Source organism: Argopecten irradians, chromosome 3, assembly GCF_041381155.1.
Source record: "Argopecten irradians isolate NY chromosome 3, Ai_NY, whole genome shotgun sequence".
Lineage (NCBI taxonomy): Eukaryota > Metazoa > Mollusca > Bivalvia > Pectinida > Pectinidae > Argopecten > Argopecten irradians.
In genome coordinates, this window is record NC_091136.1 from 12,516,866 (window position 1) to 12,535,580 (window position 18,715).

General features: G+C 35.4%; 2 protein-coding genes across 3 annotated transcripts in view; one reads left to right on the forward strand and one right to left on the reverse strand.

Moving 5' to 3' along the window:
- The window catches only part of LOC138319475 (fibrocystin-L-like), a 68,722-nt gene extending 64,100 nt beyond the window's left edge, over positions 1-4,622 (forward strand). Inside the window, exons 61-64 of the mRNA XM_069262630.1 lie at positions 652-1,030; positions 1,453-1,628; positions 1,935-2,070; positions 2,454-4,622. Coding sequence (XP_069118731.1) covers positions 652-1,030; positions 1,453-1,628; positions 1,935-2,070; positions 2,454-2,713 — 951 coding nt within the window. The 3' untranslated portion in view covers positions 2,714-4,622. The remainder of the gene's footprint in view (positions 1-651; positions 1,031-1,452; positions 1,629-1,934; positions 2,071-2,453) is intronic.
- A 102-nt stretch (positions 4,623-4,724) lies between these two features.
- Positions 4,725-10,648, reverse strand: LOC138317563 (uncharacterized transmembrane protein DDB_G0289901-like). Of its 2 annotated transcripts, none has more exons than XM_069259328.1 (8): positions 10,599-10,648; positions 8,019-9,386; positions 7,766-7,924; positions 6,779-7,099; positions 6,225-6,407; positions 5,949-6,065; positions 5,257-5,529; positions 4,725-4,883 (listed from the first exon to the last, which is right to left on the reverse strand). In XM_069259328.1, exons 2-8 carry the CDS (start codon positions 9,379-9,381, stop codon positions 4,828-4,830), a joined length of 2,472 nt encoding a protein of 823 aa, XP_069115429.1. In that variant the 5' UTR covers positions 9,382-9,386; positions 10,599-10,648; the 3' UTR covers positions 4,725-4,827. The 2 variants fall into 2 exon arrangements, with proteins under 2 accessions (XP_069115429.1, XP_069115428.1); XM_069259327.1 differs by having other exon boundaries at positions 5,257-5,532.
- Positions 10,649-18,715: the final 8,067 nt, after the last annotated feature.

Consider the following 18,715-nt stretch of genomic DNA (forward strand, 5'->3'; position numbering starts at 1 on the left):
AGAGAATTTTTTTGTAAAATTACAGTATGTACATTGTATTTATCTTGTTTGTGGTTGGTCGGAAAAATGTTTATTTGCGCATTTTCTTTTGGAGAATTGTTATGTATAACATGACCAAGATTGCCTCATTACTACCAAAAATCATACAAAACTGTTTTTAATGACGAATCCCTCTCTCCTTTGATTAACTGCAGTTCCATTTTATCATTCATATTTATATTTAAACTATTATACAGAACTATGTTTTGATGATTTAATATAATTATATGCAACTATCATTTATTGAATAAATGGTTTTTTTTCATTCTATTGAATGAGGACATAATGTTTGAAGGTGTCATGTAATGGACAGAGACCGAAATGAAGTAGACATTTTATTAAAGTCATGTTTTGAAAGTTTCTTTTGATTTATTCAACAATAAAGGTTCTAATCAATACAAATCATTTCACTTTTGCAAGGAGAATACATACTAGTTTGATAATGCTTATAAACTTGTCTTTTTATTTTACAAATCAAAAGACGAGTAATTACACAACTGAACATGAAAAATGTTTCATCATCGACACATGGTGATTTGGTTGGCATAAACAGTGCAATGGATCATTTTCATTACTATAGATTGATATTTGTATTATTTCTAAACATTTTAGGGCCACACTTGGACGGCTGAATTAAGAATAAGTAACACTTACGAATTTTCTGCAACCTTTTCTGGCACGACCAATGTTACATTTGACTCTGTCACCGGCTTAGCCGTCTTTGATGATTTAGTACTGGATACAGCGGGGATTTTCAAACTGGTTGTAGAAGTCTTTTCAAGTCCTGCTGAGTACAACTTTACTAAAGAGCAGGACGATGCGGTTGACTGGATATTGTTGAAAAATTCCACTATCGTAAACAATACGGGATCGGTGAAGTACGACCTAGACTATAGTGTCTATGGGACGACGGAGTTTGCCAAGGCTGCATGCAACAGCATGATGCTGATGAGCTCGGCCATAAGTTTGAGTAACTGTACAGCATCTCCAGGTGAGATATATCAATGCTGTGTCATTCTGTCTGACCTGATGTGTGACATCACATTCAATATGTTCTTATTCCAATTCTATATACAATTAACTTGTAACCAGTTTTAGAAAAGAAGACCTTTTTTTTGTATCCGTTGCTAAAGTAATGAAATAATGACTTCTGATAAGTCGAGCATTTGGGGCCATTGGTAATGATCAACCGCTTCAACAAATTTTTGAAATTGTGTTAATATGTTATTGTAATTATTTATCATAAAAAACAACTTATCCTATCAGTAACTTTGGTCTACACCAATCAAACAAATAAGTTTTCCTGTTGCGTGATACATTACAATGTCTTAAATCAAAACTATGATACAGGAAGAGCCTATGCAAATTTTTCGTTTCTCATGTTCTTCGACTTGTTTGTGTCGGTACTTACAGGGAGCGTGATTGTGTCATTTGTACTGAAAGGGACCAACACCACATTTGACGACTTTCTTACAATGCTTTGTAACAATATCAGTTCTACCCTGTCCTTCAGCTACAACGGAACTACGGCCACTCTAAATAAATACCTGTTAATCAGTGGCTCAGAGCCAACCAATTGTTTCCCATCGGTAAGTTCAACGTCTATACATATCTATAAAATCTTAAATGTAAAATATAAAAACTCAATCATTCTTTTCATTTCACATTGATATGCGATTTTTTCAGGTCCACAGTTTGTGAAATTTTATTTTTCTATTATTTAGGTAATCATTCAAGGACTGCTCACACGTTTTTAGTCTGTAGTATACAGTGAATATTGTGTATGTGCATGCTCACTCATGTGTTAGACAGTCATCATTGGTTTAGCCTAGTTTCGCTATACTAAATAAATAACAATTATAATGATTTCGTTTCATTTGTTTCCATTTTAACAGGACGCAGGGGAAATTGATGATACAACCTCCTCCTCATCCTCTATCCTAACTATCTTATTAGCCGTCCTTATTGTGCTGGTGGCTATATTGGTCTTAACTGTTGTTATATACTGTATTAAAACAAGGGTGAAACGCAGTAAGTTTTAATTTTTTACCGAATTTATTTCTTGAATATATTTGATATCCTATCAATAGCTTGGGTCTTAAATTATTAACATTCAGCTGTAAATCATTTAACAGGAAATTGAGTCACATATATAGCCATCGTACATTATTTACGTTAATCATCTATGGAGTCTATGCTACCATGGAATTCTAAACATTTTTAATTTAGTATTTCAGACTCAGTTTTGTTTTCTGATAAAGAATTGCGTATGATATTATAAAATTGTCTGAATCGTGCTTTATTTCTGGACCTAACACCTCGTGGAAAACAGTTTTGACTGTTGACTGATATCGCATGAAACAACTGTATACTATTCTCACACCGTATTAAATCATCTTCTATACATTTCACAGGAATGGTTCAAGTTAGTCCGATGTTAGATGAAGATATGGAAGATGAAGATATGGAAGAACCTATTACAGAAAAACCGCCCGGCCCCCCGGGCACCATCTTTTCTCCGGATCCCACATATGTGGAAGACCCTCCGCACCAGCTTTTCCGACAGGACACTTTTATGGCATTTAAGAACTATTTACCGGATACGCACATGCCACCTATAGGAAATTGTTTCCGTGAGAGACCAAAGACACCGAAAAAGTTCCAATTTAATTGACACATTAATATGTACTGTTTAAAATTATTATTATTGTATTCCATTGTTCTTGCAATAATCACATATTCTTATATCTGTTCAATAAACATAAGGATTGCTGTTAGCTTTTATGTACAGTATAACTTGTCTAAACCGAACCCTGTATAAACCGGAAACTTTTCCATACCGATTAATTTGTTTGGTCCCGGCAAATTTCTTAATAAACTATAGTACCCAAAACATGCATAATCCGGAACCTGTCTACTCTGAAAACCGGAACTGTCTAGGTAATGTTACTATACCTTTCTTTGTAAATTTAACTTGGGCAAACCGGCAGCAATGTTTTCACAACATAGGACTGATCATGAGGGGCCTAAGGGGATTTACCTGTACCGGTATACTAAGGGCTAGATAATGACAACTTTTCACTTTTCATTCGACGGTTTTGTTACATGTACAATGTAATTGTTAATATTTTTCACGGTCAATTCTAACAATAAAACATTCACATACTTCTGAGAGTTCATTTGAATGTAGCACACAGAAATGGATCATAGATGTATACACCTCAGAAACCAAGAAAACAGTAGGATGGAATTCTGTGTTCTACCATGTACATATGTGAGAATAAATGTTTGTGCTGTAATAAAAAAAATTCTGGTGATTTTCATGTGAACATATTGTGATAAGGTTCTATCCTCTATAAACCGGACACCTGTATAAACCGAACAAATAGACTGGTCCCGTTCACATCCGGTTTAGACAAGTTATACTGTACAAATGTTTTATGCTGAATTACAAAACCTTTTTGTTATTTCAATAATTAGTAAACTATTTGATGATAAGTTACTTCATCTATGTTGAACTGTTCTGCTGATATGCATAAACACTTCTTTATTTATCTATATGCTTTCTCGTCTATGGTATGTAAAGTTATGCTCATTTTACTTTCCCTTCAAACTGCACATTGCATTAACCTTTAAGTGTAAATGCATGACAAAGTATATATCGTTTAGAAAGGTTTTACTATTCATTAAGAAGTTCAGAATACGCGGTTCATTTTTTATAAAAGTATATATAATGACCACCTATGTAAAACAAATGATTTATAAATGAGAAGTATAAGGATTATTCACTCAGGGTTTTGGACGAATACGTCGCAAACGCTTTTGTGTTTGTACTGACCATGACGTTTGGCGACCACTGGCTTTCCACCGGTGCAACCTTTGATATAGCTTGTGGATGCCTGTACGCTTTACCGTCTTACTTTCTGAAGCGGGCCGTCCTTTCCTCAGCTGTCATTTTTTAATGAAAATTTCAGACATTTCTTCTAAATCTTCCGTCCTTAAAACAAGGACTAGACATCGTGAAATTTATCAAGCTTTGCATTGTTGTTTCTGACTCGAGAAGACAAATATTTGGTGCGGAAAATAGCTTTATTGCCGGTTCATATGTGTCTCGCGGGGTGTTTAGTAGTGTAAATAAACAGTGACAAATCTTTCTCACTCATAAATATTTGGCAAAAAAGACAACTTTTCACGTTTGTAACATACATGTTGAATGTAAGTAAAGGATGTTGAATTCCTCGGTAATATTTGTTTTTCCATGAATATTGTTATTTTAGAGGTTAAAATGCACCTGGCTTCCACTTAATTTGACCATAGAGCTGTATCAAGCTCTATGATAATTTACTACTGAATAATAACTAGTCATCTGGTGTTGGCATTTTTCTATGGCATTACTTTCAATCTTAAATAAATCTTCAATATTTTTTCCTCAACTGCATCACCATCGATATTATGCTGTTATTTATTTATATATATTTATATATAGCGGATGATTTGTTACTACTGAATACATTGACAAATAAAATTGGTATTTTTCGCTTTTTTTTTGTAATAATGTAATAATAAACGTTATTTTATTTGTTGATTCATTTTAATTCAATCTTGTTATTTATACTGCAGTATTAAAAAAATCATTTACAAATTATGAAAGTGTGTAAATCAGATATATATCAAAGTAAGCTAAGTAGTTTAAAGACATTTAATACATGAATATGCATACATAGAATTGACATTTGACAAAAGTTTTCAAGCACGAAAACGTTTTGTCAGTTCGATGCTCGAGGTAGACTATTCCCGAATCCTTCCAAATAAAGTATTATGCACATATGTAGGCATCCTTCTTCCTGCAGAGTAAGTAGATTACATTAACATTACATAATGGAATATTTTCGATGTGTTGAAATAACGTGAAAATGCATTATAAAATGTTATTGCCAAAACTGCATCACATTGTTCAAACGTCTAACTCCAATAATTAAACAGATGCAGGAATACATTACATCAGTGGGAGACATAATACTATTAGGGCATTATTGAAATTATGTATGAATACATTACATCGTTAAAGATACTATAGGCAGTATTTTCGACGAAATGACAACTGCCAATTACGATACAAGTGTTATACTTAGAAAAAAAACATATATGGCTTCATCACAAGTACATTTGTATACTGTATAAAAGTCGAAATGATGTTCTTTGATGAATTATACTCACTCCGTGATAAATTGAATGTGACATAGGACCCAGCCTGATTGTTTGGATTCCCAGCTGGACTGTTTAAAGCACCTACTCCCAATGCCGAGGAACCAAATCCTTGATTGACCGGGAAAAGGGAATTGACGGAGTCACTAGGGGAACTTCCCCCACTGTAACCAGTAACACCGGTTCCTTGTCCAGCGTTACCGTATGACGATGTCAGTGGGTTGGACAATAGTTCATTGTAAGGTGCATCGAAAGGTGTTCCATAACGCGCATCATTCGATGTGTCTGCTTGAGTTTAAAAATATCTTTATAAGTAAGCGCCAGATCTGAAAGTTTCCTTCCACGATAATTTTAATCATATAAATGGTTAAAAAGCATAACACAGTCATAACTATGTTTTACAATGCTCACTTTATCTTTTCATGATCACCGCGCAGCCCTTTAAGATGTAACATTATATAATAAACTATATCATATTGACAGCGGATCCTTGATTAACGGAGTTGTATTCAAAATAGCCTTTCTGACTTGTTTTCAATCAAATTGAACGTGCTCGTTACAAGTATCAACAATTTCATGAGATTGCAATTATGATCAATAATCTCCCCTCATTGTTCTCGGATTCATTTTCAAGATGCAAGTATTTTGATTGGCTGAAAAGCTAGTGTTATTCAATCAGAGGATGAAAATGCCATTGTTTGTACCTGATGTGTCAAAGCGTCCAGTATTTGAAGTAAATGATGACCCCGAACTCCCTCCTGATTGGTAAGAATTGGAAAAGAGTCCAGCGCCAGCATCTGTCTTGCCACTCAGCATTTCTTCTGGAGGATTAAAAGTATAGTTATTTGGTAATGTCTTCCACATTTTATAATATTATAGGTACACTCCGAAACACGACGGCAATTAAAAAAAACCGTTTTGACCATGATTACGACATATGAAATGTTTCATAAATTGAATAATCTTTTTAATTGCCCTACCTGTGTACAAAGGTTTCCCACTCATCCCTGTTGAATAACTGCTTCCGCCAATTAAGTTGTTTCCACTTAAGTAACTACTTCCGGTGCTAGACTTGGAGGTAGTAAATGGTCTTTTTGAGGCGGAAGAGTAACTTTTTGTATCGAAAGGATTAGCACCAGTCCCCTTCCCAGCATCAATGATCCCTAAGATTTAGATCACAATTGATTTGCTTATTCTACCAGCAACTATTGGTTTTAATTTCAAGACCTGGATGCAGGGTAAATGATTCTTTGAAGGCCAACTTCAGCTTATTTAATGTTGCAAATACTGTAAAGCAAAAAAGCTGAACACTCGATATGGCTTTATTCGTTATATTAATGTTTTTATTTAATTGAAATGTTATTATACATATATTTTTGATTACTTATATTGCATGGGGAAATCGAATCAAAGACGAAACATGGATGTTTCGTTGCCTACTTCCTAGAAGCGCATCCGTATGCTAATGGAGGAAGGCTTGTTATTTGTAATGAACACACAAACAAATATCTGTCAAAAAGTTGTTATCACTGACCTTGTGATGTAGAACTCCAGCCAGATCCAGATGACACGGAATAAGAACCAAGACTATAATATGGATTTTTGTCATAATCCACAAGACTGGTATGTTCATTTGATCCTGAAGTGCTCCCAGAGAATGAGGGGTCGCCGGTAAGACTGCTCCCGGAGAATGAGGTTCCGGTAAGACCTTTCTCGTACACGTCGCTGTTGAACTGTTCCTGTAGCATCGCCTGGTACTTGTCTGTATCGTAAAGACTGTTGTCTTGTGAACCACCGAGACCAGCCCCAGCACTAAGTTCCAGCCCAGTACTTCCACCTATGTCAAATTTCCCTCCTATAGACAATAGATCATTATGTTTCTTTTAACTATGAGAATCGACATTTTCACGAACTTCATATTCGCGGTATCGAAACACCAGGGAACACATATGACGTATCACACAGGTTTACTTGTTTACGTTAACGTTGTCTCTGTGATTTATAATATCCTAATTAATGTCTCTAATCGGACGAAAAATGTTAAATATTAGAAGTCAATGTTAGTATTACTCTGTGCCCAGGTAAGATTTTATAGAATTTAACAGCTTCTAACCATATTTGGCGATCTTGAACTATCATTATTTAAAGATGCTCCACCGCCGACAAATGGTATTTTTTCACTATCAAAAACAGGAGAAGAGAGAACAGGATTTAGTATTTTTCTTCAGTTTCAAAAGTTACTTACTTTAAACCATTACTAGCATTGAAAAGTTTGAGCTTCTAATTTTACTTCAAGTTAAAAATATGAAAAAAAATTAATTGCATCCCGAAAAAATTCCATTGCACAATATCCTATATGGAATGAAGTACTGATTGAGCAACGGCAAAATAAAGTATTTCATATTATTTTTTGCGTTAATTAGACATATATATACACGATAATACACCAATTATTGTTCAAATAATGAATATCATTTATACTCTGTCGGCGGTCTTTAAGAAATCTATGCCATAACAATACCTGCCAAACCACCAGGCCCTTGACTTCCGGTTCCTAAGTCGAACGCGCCGCCTGCTAGTCCACCAGGACCGTGACTTGTCATGTCTGTAGTAAATGCACCGCCCGTCATGCTTCCTGGACCCCCGGCTGATAATCCTGTTTCAAACGGACTCGGCATACCTTCAGTAAATATATATATAATGTGTTAAAATAACTACTAGTATTTAACGTGAAGTTGTATAATTGTTTTTTGTCGACATCATTTATCACATACCTTTACCGCTTCCGCCCATTTTCCCATTATGTTCAGAAGAAGACGCACTGAATGACCCTTGTCCACTTCCGGCTCCCGCTGAGACTCCAGTACTAAATGGACTCTCCATCCCTGCACCGGATGCAGATGCTCCCATGGCGGTTCCACCCATAATACCTTTTTTACCACCGGACATCGAGAAGGGTGAATTGTCTCTGTTTCCGCTGCTAGAAATGGCGAATGGAGAATTCCCGGATCCAGATATCTGACTCATCCCTCCGCTGAACGACCCACCTCCCGAAATAGAGAAAGGGGAATTTCCCCCATCACTGGATCCAGGCATCCCTCCACCGAAAGACCCGGAAATGGTGAACGGGGAATTTTCGGATCCAGATGTCTGACTCATCCCTCCTCCGAAAGACCCACCTCCGGAAATGGTGAATGGGAAGTTTCCGGATCCAGATATCTGACTCATTCCTCCTCCGAAAGACCCACTCCCGGAAATGGTGAATGGGGAATTTCCGGATTCAGATGATGTCTGACCCATCCCTCCACTAAAAGATCCACTTCCTGAAATAGAGAATGGAGAAGAATTTTCTCCGCTTCCGGATCCAGGCTTATTACCCATGCCGCTGCCAACAGATCCACTCCCAGAAATAGAAAAGGGTGAGTTTCCTCCATTCCCGCTACCAGAAATTGCAAATGGAGAATTTCCGGATGTAGATGTCTGACCCATCTCTCCACTAAAAGATCCACTTCCAGAAATAGAGAATGGAGAAGAATTCCCTCCATGTCCGGATCCTGGTTTGTTACCCAATCCTCCAACAGATCCACTCCCAGAAATGGTATTTGGAGAATTCCCGGATACAGATGTCTGACCCATCCCTCCATTGAAAGATCCACTTTCTGAAATAGAAAACGGAGAAGAATTTCCTCCATGTCCGGATCCCGGTTTGTTACCCATTCCTCCAACAGATCCACTCCCAGAAATGGTATATGGAGAATTTCCGGATCCAGAAATCAGACTTGTCCCTCCACTTAAAGATCCACTTCCGGAAATAGCGAATGGGGAACTCCTTGTATTTCCGGACCCAGGTTTGCTACTCGTTCCTCCACCATGAGATCCACTTCCAGAAATAGAGAACGGGGACTTACCTCCACTTCCCGATCCCGGTTTCATCCCCATCCCTTTTCCTAACGTTCCACTTTCAGAAATGGCAAAAGGAGATGTTGGATTATTTTTGTCACTCGATGCCAAGGCGGAATTGCTTTTGCCAAACGTTTTGGGGTGCCTTCTCAAATCGTCATTTTCTGTATTTTCATAAGACTGGCAATGACATCCAGTTATAATCAGAATCATTATCACTGTGGCGCTTTGTTCCATGGTGTCTGTAACAGGTAAAAATCATCATTAAGCCATCTTTCGTCATTAAAGTAAATTCGCGAAAGTTCATCTCAGTGAATGATTTACTTCGATGATATTCAGGCTTTGAATCCGCAAAAAATAACGTCCGCAATTTTGATTTAACTCTGGAATCGTGAAATAAAGATGCTTTAAAGTATTCTTTTCTTAGTTTTTATTAAGCTAATATTGACTATCGCGCGGAAAAAGAATAATGAACAAAACATATGTATATGCCATGTTTTAGCTTTGTGGTTATTTTATTTCACTTTTGTTTTTGCCTTTTTACAATGATATTATAATTTATGATTGTATGCAAATCAATTTCAGATTTCGTGACTAAGATTCAGTTTTCTCGCACAAAGTTATAATTTTAAAGCGAAATTTATAAATGTTTCCGTTTTATTTCGGAAAGTTATAATCTGTGTGAATAAAAAATATCTTTTGCACATTTAGATATTATCGATGTTTATACTAGACAAATATATCTTAAAGATGCTCCATCGCTGACAAATGATATTTTTCACTATTAAAACAGGAGCAGACGATTTAGTATTTTTCATCAGTTACAAAAGTTACTTAAATTTGGGCTTCTTATTTTACTTCAAGTTAAAAATATGAAAAAAATAATTAATTGTATCCCGAAAAAATTCTGGAATGAAGTACTGATTTCACATGCACCAAAGGCAAAATAAATCGTTTTATATTATTTTTTGTGTTAATTAGACATATATATACACGATTAAACACCAACCATTGTTCAAATATTGAATATCATTTATGCTCTGTCAGCGGTGGAGCATCTTTAAATAGAAAAATTGCAAAATTACAATGTCGAGACTTAAAACATACCATCAACACAATATTATCTTACGGAAGGCCAAAAAGTAACAAAACGCTGTTCTACTAATCGTATACCGGTCCTGTAGAATAAATTACAAATTAGAATAAGCATGCTTTCCGTTTTCATGAAGGTGACCTTAGTGTGAGTTATATGCTGATCCGAATTAAAAATGACCGTATATTGACAAAATAAAGAAATGGTTGTGTCCATAATGGCGTTTGTGGTGACATTAGCATTGGGTTTTTTTCGTCCAGTTTTTAGCAATCCATTCAACCATTAAAAGAATACGCTAATTGTTCACTGTAGAGAATGATTCTTATTTTGTTTACCGTTCATCAAAAGACATATTTCTTACCTTTCTTTGAAGTCTTCTTCTCAAACACGTATCATATACTGTTTGTAATGTATTTCCACACCAGTGAAATCATATCTTTGACATGGTTTGATATCAGGTTCGATGTGGAACACCTGCTTGTGGCGTGATGATGAAGAGATACGCCTCATCATTCCGTAGATATGATATGGTCTATTAGCATTGTTCTGCTATTCCGCATCACAGATAACTTATCCATGATGCATAACCACTGTTAATACGGAGAACGGACTTGAACAAAACGAGATAGAATAAACTAAGGAAATGGAATCTACGATAAACGAGTGCGAGGGTGTGAATTTATCATGCTATGCATTTGGCTGTGATACTTTCTTTACGCGAAATTTTTCAATAAATGTAGAGTTTATGCAATGGAACACAGTTATGTAACTGTCGAGGCAATAAGGGCGATGCCGCATTTTGAACGAACAAATACATTATTGAGACAATCGCAGCATTTGATATAGTGTTAGTTAATTATTTCACGTTCTATGGAAGAGAATGATATTTTCTGTATCACAATTTGTAAGCATTCGCATACGACAACATACTATGTCTACAGTTGTGTACATAAAACACCAAGGATCAGATATGTATAATTATAAAAATAGAAAATGGCCTTATCAAAGGTGAAAAAAATGGATTATTTTCATATATTTTACACTACTATATGCTGGCATATAAAAATGGATTATTTTCATATATTTTACACTACTATATGCTGGCATTCGACTAAGCCTAGTTTCAACTACGTCTATAAAATAACTCTTTAAGTCAAAATGTTTCGACATAATAATACAAAATTCAGTTGACGCTAAAATACGTTAGTTTCATTACGTTAACAATAGAATGGACGCAATAACACGGTCATACTCTAATGTAGTGCTAAAGTGCCATGACTGTATCCTATTATGTTCATACCACTATATACGCAATAAAATACAGTTCAATTGATATGTTTACATAGTATGTTTAAATTTGTGGATTCGTAGTTGAATATTTGTTAATTTGGGTTACCAAGAATGACTGAATAGTCATGGTTACCAAATATATGTAGCTCCGATTGTTGAACGTTACAGCTGCTATTTGATTGGAAATAATAACAGTGATAAATCTCAGTTATTTTTTTAAATGTCAATTTCAAAATGACACCATATAGCAGTAATATCCATTTGGAAAAAATATCGTTTTGTTAGAGTAGCGACTATAGGCAACCGAGCACACAGTCGTTGTAAGCTGCCAGCGACTACTTATGATGTATATTACCGTAACAATGTTTAAATACAATATTTAATTAACACTTCATAACAACTCATTATTGTTCATTTGGAATTCGTATACTTTTGACGTGGAAACTTAATTTCCATGTCCCTCCTCCTTGTGAGACGAGATCAAGTTATAGGGGTCATAAACATTTATCCTTGGGCGATGGGACGAGATCAAGTTATAAGGGTCATAAACATTTATCCTTAGGCGATTGGAAGAGATCGAGTTATAGGGGTCATACACACTTATCCTTAGTCGATGGGACGAGATCAAGTTATAGGGGCCATACACATTTATCCTTAGGCGATAGGACGAGATCGAGTTATAGGGGTCATACACATTTATCCTTAGGCGATAGGACGAGATCGAGTTATAGGGGTCATAAACACTTATCCTTAGGCGATGGGACGAGATCGAGTTATAGGGGTCATAAACATTTATCCTTAGGCGATGGGACGAGATCGAGTTATAGGGGTCATAAACACTTATCCTTAGGCGATGGGACGAGATCGAGTTATAGGGGCCATACACACTTATCCTTAGGCGATAGGACGAGATCGAGTTATAGGGGTCATATTCACTTATCCTTAGGCGATGGGACGAGATCGAGTTATAGGGGTCATAAAACATTTATCCTTAGGCGATGAGACGAGATCGAGTTATAGGGGCCATATTCACTTATCCTTAGGTGATGGGACGAGATCGAGTTATAGGGATCATGCACACTTATCCTTAGGCGATAGGACGAGATCAAGTTATAGGGTTCATAAACATTTATCCTTAGGCGATAGGACGAGATCAAGTTATAGGGGTCATAAACATTCGTCCTTAAGCGATTGGAAGAGATCAAGTTATAGGGGTCATAAACATTTATCCATATGCGATTGGAAGTTATCTAGTTATAGGGGTCATAAACATTTGTCCTTAAGCGATTGGAAGAGATCAAGTTATAAGGGTCATAAACATTTATCCATAGGCGATTGGAAGAGATCGAGTTATAGGGGTCATAAACATTCATCCTTAGGCGATGCGACAAGATCAAATTATAGGATCGAGTCATATACAGGTTTCATGACGTACCATCTTATTGAGACGTGAACGTGAGACAGTTTGATCAGTTTGTGTTCATGATTGTCACTGCATTATATAACGTCTATTCCATTGACTATATATGGGTTTACGTTTATTCCATTGACTATATATGGGTTTACGTCTATTCCATTAACTTAAGATGGGTTAACGTGTATTTCATTGACTATATATGGGTTTACATCTATTTCATTGACTATATATGGAATTACATCTATCTCATTGACCATATATGGTTTTTCCATCTATTCCATTGACTATATATGGATTAACATCTATTCCATTGACTGTATGTAGGTTTACGTCTATTCCATTAACTTTATATGGGTTTACATCAATAACATTAACTTTATATGGGTTTACGTCTATTCCATTGACAATATATATATTTACATCTATTCCATTGACTTTATATGGGTTTACGTCTATTTTATTGACTCAATATGGGTTTACGTCAATACCATTAACTTTATATGGGTTTACGTCTATTTTATTGACTCAATATGGGTTTACATCAATAACATTAACTTTATATGAATTTACGTCTATTTTATTGACTTAATATGGGTTTACGTCTATTTTATTGACTTAATATGGGTTTACGTCTATTTTATTGACTTAATATGGGTTTACGTCTATTCCATTGACTGTATGTAGGTTTACGTCTATTCCATTTACAATGTATATATTTACATCTATTCCATTGACTATATATGGGTTTACGTCTATTTTATTGACTCAATATGGGTTTACATCAATAACATTAACTTTATATGGGTTTACGTCTATTTCATTGATTATTTATGGATTTATGTCTATTCCATTGACTATATATGGGTTTACGTCTATTCCATTGACTGTATGTAGGTTTACGTCTATTCCATTGACAATATATATATTTACATCTATTCCATTGACTATAAATGGGTTTACGTCTATCCAATTGACTATGTATAGTTTTACGTCTATTCCATTGACCTTAAATGGGTATAGGTCTATTTCATTGACTATATAGCGATTTACGTCTATTCTATTGACTATATATGGGTTTACATCTATTACATTTACTATATTACGGCAAAGGTAAGGTTTTCCATTTTCCGGACAAGGTCAACAAGGACTCGATGTGCATGCTTTTGTAAAATCGAATCTGGTAAAACGATCGCTACTTCAACATGCGATAACATAAGTTAACTTAATGGCATGGTTATTTGTTGACAGATACATGTATTCAACCCTGTAGACTTAAATGGTGTGCAGTTGTTTGCATCTTTTGTCCAAATACAAACAACACAACGATCTACGAGTCAACAGTAATATCTAAGGTTAAAACGAATGCATAGAGACTTTATATCAACTAAGTTATGTTCAAATAAACCTAAGATGTGAAATATAGCCATACAAAAACTTACTAGTTTAAGGGGTCTTTAAAAAAAACGTTACTCAAATCCCGCGCGGTATTTAGGACGACGGCGGAAAACATAAGACGACCCGCGTTATGCAAATTAACACTTTATTTATTTTAATTATATTGTTCAAAAGGGGATGATAAATGTAGTATTAACGGCAAGCAATACTACAAAATTATCGGTTTCGTTTTATATTCCCATTTTAAAAATTAAAGGCCCACTACCTTTCCGGAGGAAAACATAAAGGTTTCTTAAAAACATTAATAACATCAGAAAATATATACCAATGGCCTAAGATGAGGTTACAACACCAAATAATGTTTGATAACAGTGGAGAGTTATTTCGCTGTTTTGCCGTCTGGCGCAGTGATAGTCAACTACCGCGCGGTATTTAGGACGACGGCGGAAAACATAAGACGACCCGCGTTATGAAAATTTTATTCATTTTAATCAAATTGATCAGAATGTGATGACACGTGTAGTATTAACGGTAAGTTAATAACTTTAGCGTCTATACAAAAATATCGATCTCGTTTAACTTTCCCATTTTAAAAATTAAAAGCCGTTTCGGAAAGGTAGTGGGCCTTTAATAGTCATGGTACACTAGAAATTCTTCGTGGTTGAATTGTCCATGTCGAAATATGTTAATTCGACGGGTGGTATATTTATAATGTCTGTTATTAAGGGCTAAACAATATAGACATAGCATAATCACGGGAGCGTTAAACATGAATATTTTATAAACGTAACACACGCGGATTTGATGAATAAAAATTTATTGTTTCAGTTCATAAAATTTATGTTCTGATGGTATCAATAAAAATTTCCGCTTGTGTCTTTGAAAACAATTCTAAGCTGTGAACTACTTTTAGTAAAGGTATGATTAATATTTATGGACCGACCTAGAACGATTTGTTAGTGGAGCACTGCCGCAGTGGATTGCTTGAGCAATTAAAGATGGATGTATATATCATTTATTCATTGATGTCACTATTTTTTTTAAAATTCAATCGAGGTATGATAGAAATTTTGTTTGCAAACTGTGTGAATCCGCGGATTCTCACAAATGACGTATGGATACAAATCCAGTGCAGGACCGACCTACTTCTAGTTCAAGCTTCGATAACTTGTTGCATCCTGTAATAATAATGAATCCGTCGTTGATAAGACTGCGTATGTTCACATAAACGGAAAAATATACATTAAAAGTACTGTGCATCGCAGAACTAATAGATCTATAACACAAAGTCTGTCCAACAGGTAAATTTACTCGCAGGCTACATATTGAAAACAAAATAAAAGAAAATGTTTTATTTGCTCACGGGTTTCCATAATGTAACCTCACATTTTTTAATTTGAATTGACACGATGTGAATCAAATAAACCAGTTTTTGTGGGATGAGTACACATTAAATGTAAATTTTAACACAAACATTTCGTATCCTTCAGTTGCATCTGTTAAATTCACAAATAAAACTTATGTTAATTTTACATGGAACATCATCAAGCCGCTCTGTAATTGACATGTATCTTACGCAGTCTCCATTGCCACTCGCATAAAAATATGGTCCTTCTGTCGTGTTCATGGGTTGTCCATCTAACCATAGCCAGTCATTTGTGGTTTTGTGTCCACCGAGCCACCAATGTTTCACGGTTTTAAGCTCTGAATAAGATTAAAAAGGAAACATATAAGTTAGAAGTCGACGTTGTCTTAGAGGAAGGTATACGAGCTTCATGGAATTGAAGGGGATTGCCAGAAACAACAAGAGATCAAAAATGCAAATTGATGGAAAAAGAACTTAAGAAGAAAAACACAATTATCAAAGTATAACAGGGGAGAGAAACGGGACCTCCGAACACTAGCCGTATGCTTTACCGATTACCCTTCAAGTCTTCACCCCGAAGACACAACAACTCAGAAGTTCGATCGCATATCCTCAACTTAACGGACTCCCAATGCTTGAAACAGGGGTTGCCATTCTCAACAGTTTTGTAACAATAGTTCCCCCTCCTGTTACGAAACTGGTAAGTTTGCATCCCCCTTCCTGGTTTATAACAGGAGTGTAGGAGACATGAAGCGGCAAAGGTAGGAATATATGATCAGTAGCCTGATTTTCACATAAAAAGGGCAGACAATTAAAAACAGCATGCAGACTTATCAAAGAACGGAGACAGAATTATCAGAGGAAGAGAAAATAATCATCCAAGAAAAATGAAGAACTTTCAAAGGAAAATGACAGAATAATTAACGACAAAAGACAGACATTTCAAGAAGGGAAGAATTATCAAATGCAGATGACTAATAGAATCTTACATAAGTTTGTCAAGAGGACAGGGACATATCAAACATCATCAAATGTTTTGACTGCCTCTTACACTAGGTTGAGATATCTCTGTTCACTCGACAGACTCATGTTTGATTATTTTGCTTCCTTGCGTAGTAGAAAAAAGAAAATATATCAGTTGTTTTTCAGCTCTTCATCACAGAAACGTTGTAATGCCTGAAAAATGATGACGTCATCAACAATGTTTTTCGATGTTACGCTGCATGTATTGATGACGTCACATTGTGTAGTACGTATGAGCTGTCTATCATCCCATGTATATGAGAGAGTTATCGTTTCCCAATGCATAGGAGAAAGAACTACCAAAGGAAGCCAACATAACTATTAAAGAATGCAGAGATGAAAGGATAAGACACTATAATCAGAGGAGGCGATATGAACGGCAGAATATATTTAATAATAGGAACGATCATTAAAACGAAGGAAGTTAGGAAAATTCATCTATAAGCAAGAGGAACCAACCAATAAATCTAAAACGTACATGCTGGAAGGGAACCAAGGTAATGGATATTAACAACCTGTGAGTTGTGAAGAAAACAATCCAAATGTTTAAAGACAACCTAAAGTTCTCAAAACCAAATATCTTAAATGGCCAACAAGATCTTCCAAAGGTAGAACATATTATCCATTATCACAATTTACAAATGTTTAACTACAGTAAGCGTGCTTATTTTAGCGCTGTCAAATTTTAGCGGAAATGCGAAACCCCGAAAGATTATTAGCGCAGATATAAAAAGCGCTATTCGGTGGTTCAATAACGGAAATACCCTTTTACAAATTTGAGCACTGAACATGAATTAGTGCTCTAAAGAGAGCGATAAAAGCGCTAAAATAAAACTACCGCTAAAATAAGAATGTTTACAGGATATGTTTATTACCTGAGATCTGTCTCACCAGCGAACCTAGTTGTTGAAAACTGTCTGTTTTGTTGACTATGACCAAATGTCCATCGTGGTCCACACACATACTGTTGGCCTGGTCAAAAGTTACTTCAATATTCGGAAAAAATTTCAGTTTCTGACCAGTCTCTAATGTTACACATTGATGGTTAGCTGAAATTATAAAATGAAAAAGCAATCTTTGATATGCTACCTTGACACAAAATAAGTTTTAAGGTTTAGCAAATGTGACATGTATGTACGCATTGTTCAAATGTAGATGAAATAATGCTACCGCACGTATTTTCACGTAATGGCATTTGTCACAAAATGAAATGTTACATACGTCACGGAATTAAACACATGGGTATGTTTTTTTCCTGATAAAATAGATTTTGCTACGCATTCTTACCTTTGGTTTGGAAAATATGGAAATGAAAAGTTTTCAATAACGCGTGTAATAAAAGCTATAAACGTTCCTTATTATTAAATCTATCGACTACTTTTACACAAAAGTTGTTTTTGCTATGTTGCCGATTCAAGATCTAATCTTGACGAATGAGCGATTTCACAGTTTTTATCTCCCCTAGCAAAGGAAGAAAACGGGGTTGATACAGTCAACCTAGCGTAAACATCGGTATTTGCGTTGGTCAAGGTTTTAGTGCAAATTGCGAGAGAGTGTAAAGGCTATCTTGGTAATGTGGAAAACATACCGAATACGATTTTCAGAAGTTCAAATTGGCCGAAAGATCTAGATTAAGATTTTGGTGAAAGTTTAAAAATGCTTATACCGACACCTGCATTTGATGTGGACAATGGTTTTTTGATGCTGTGAAACAGCAATCATAGGTACGCTAAGCAAGCCTGAGCACATCAAAACAATAATAACAATCCGCGATGAAAATAAAATATAGTTTTGTTACTTTCACACCCTAATTGAAGGTATAAGATAATAAAACACACATGTACAATAATTGTCACAACGGTAATCGATGTGTACAATTACGCAATCAGTGATGTTTTCCGGTGTTTACTTAGAACTATTTCGTTTTGATCTTGTTTCAGATCATGTGTATTCCCGAAAATCACACACAACGCCTTCTTAATTAATT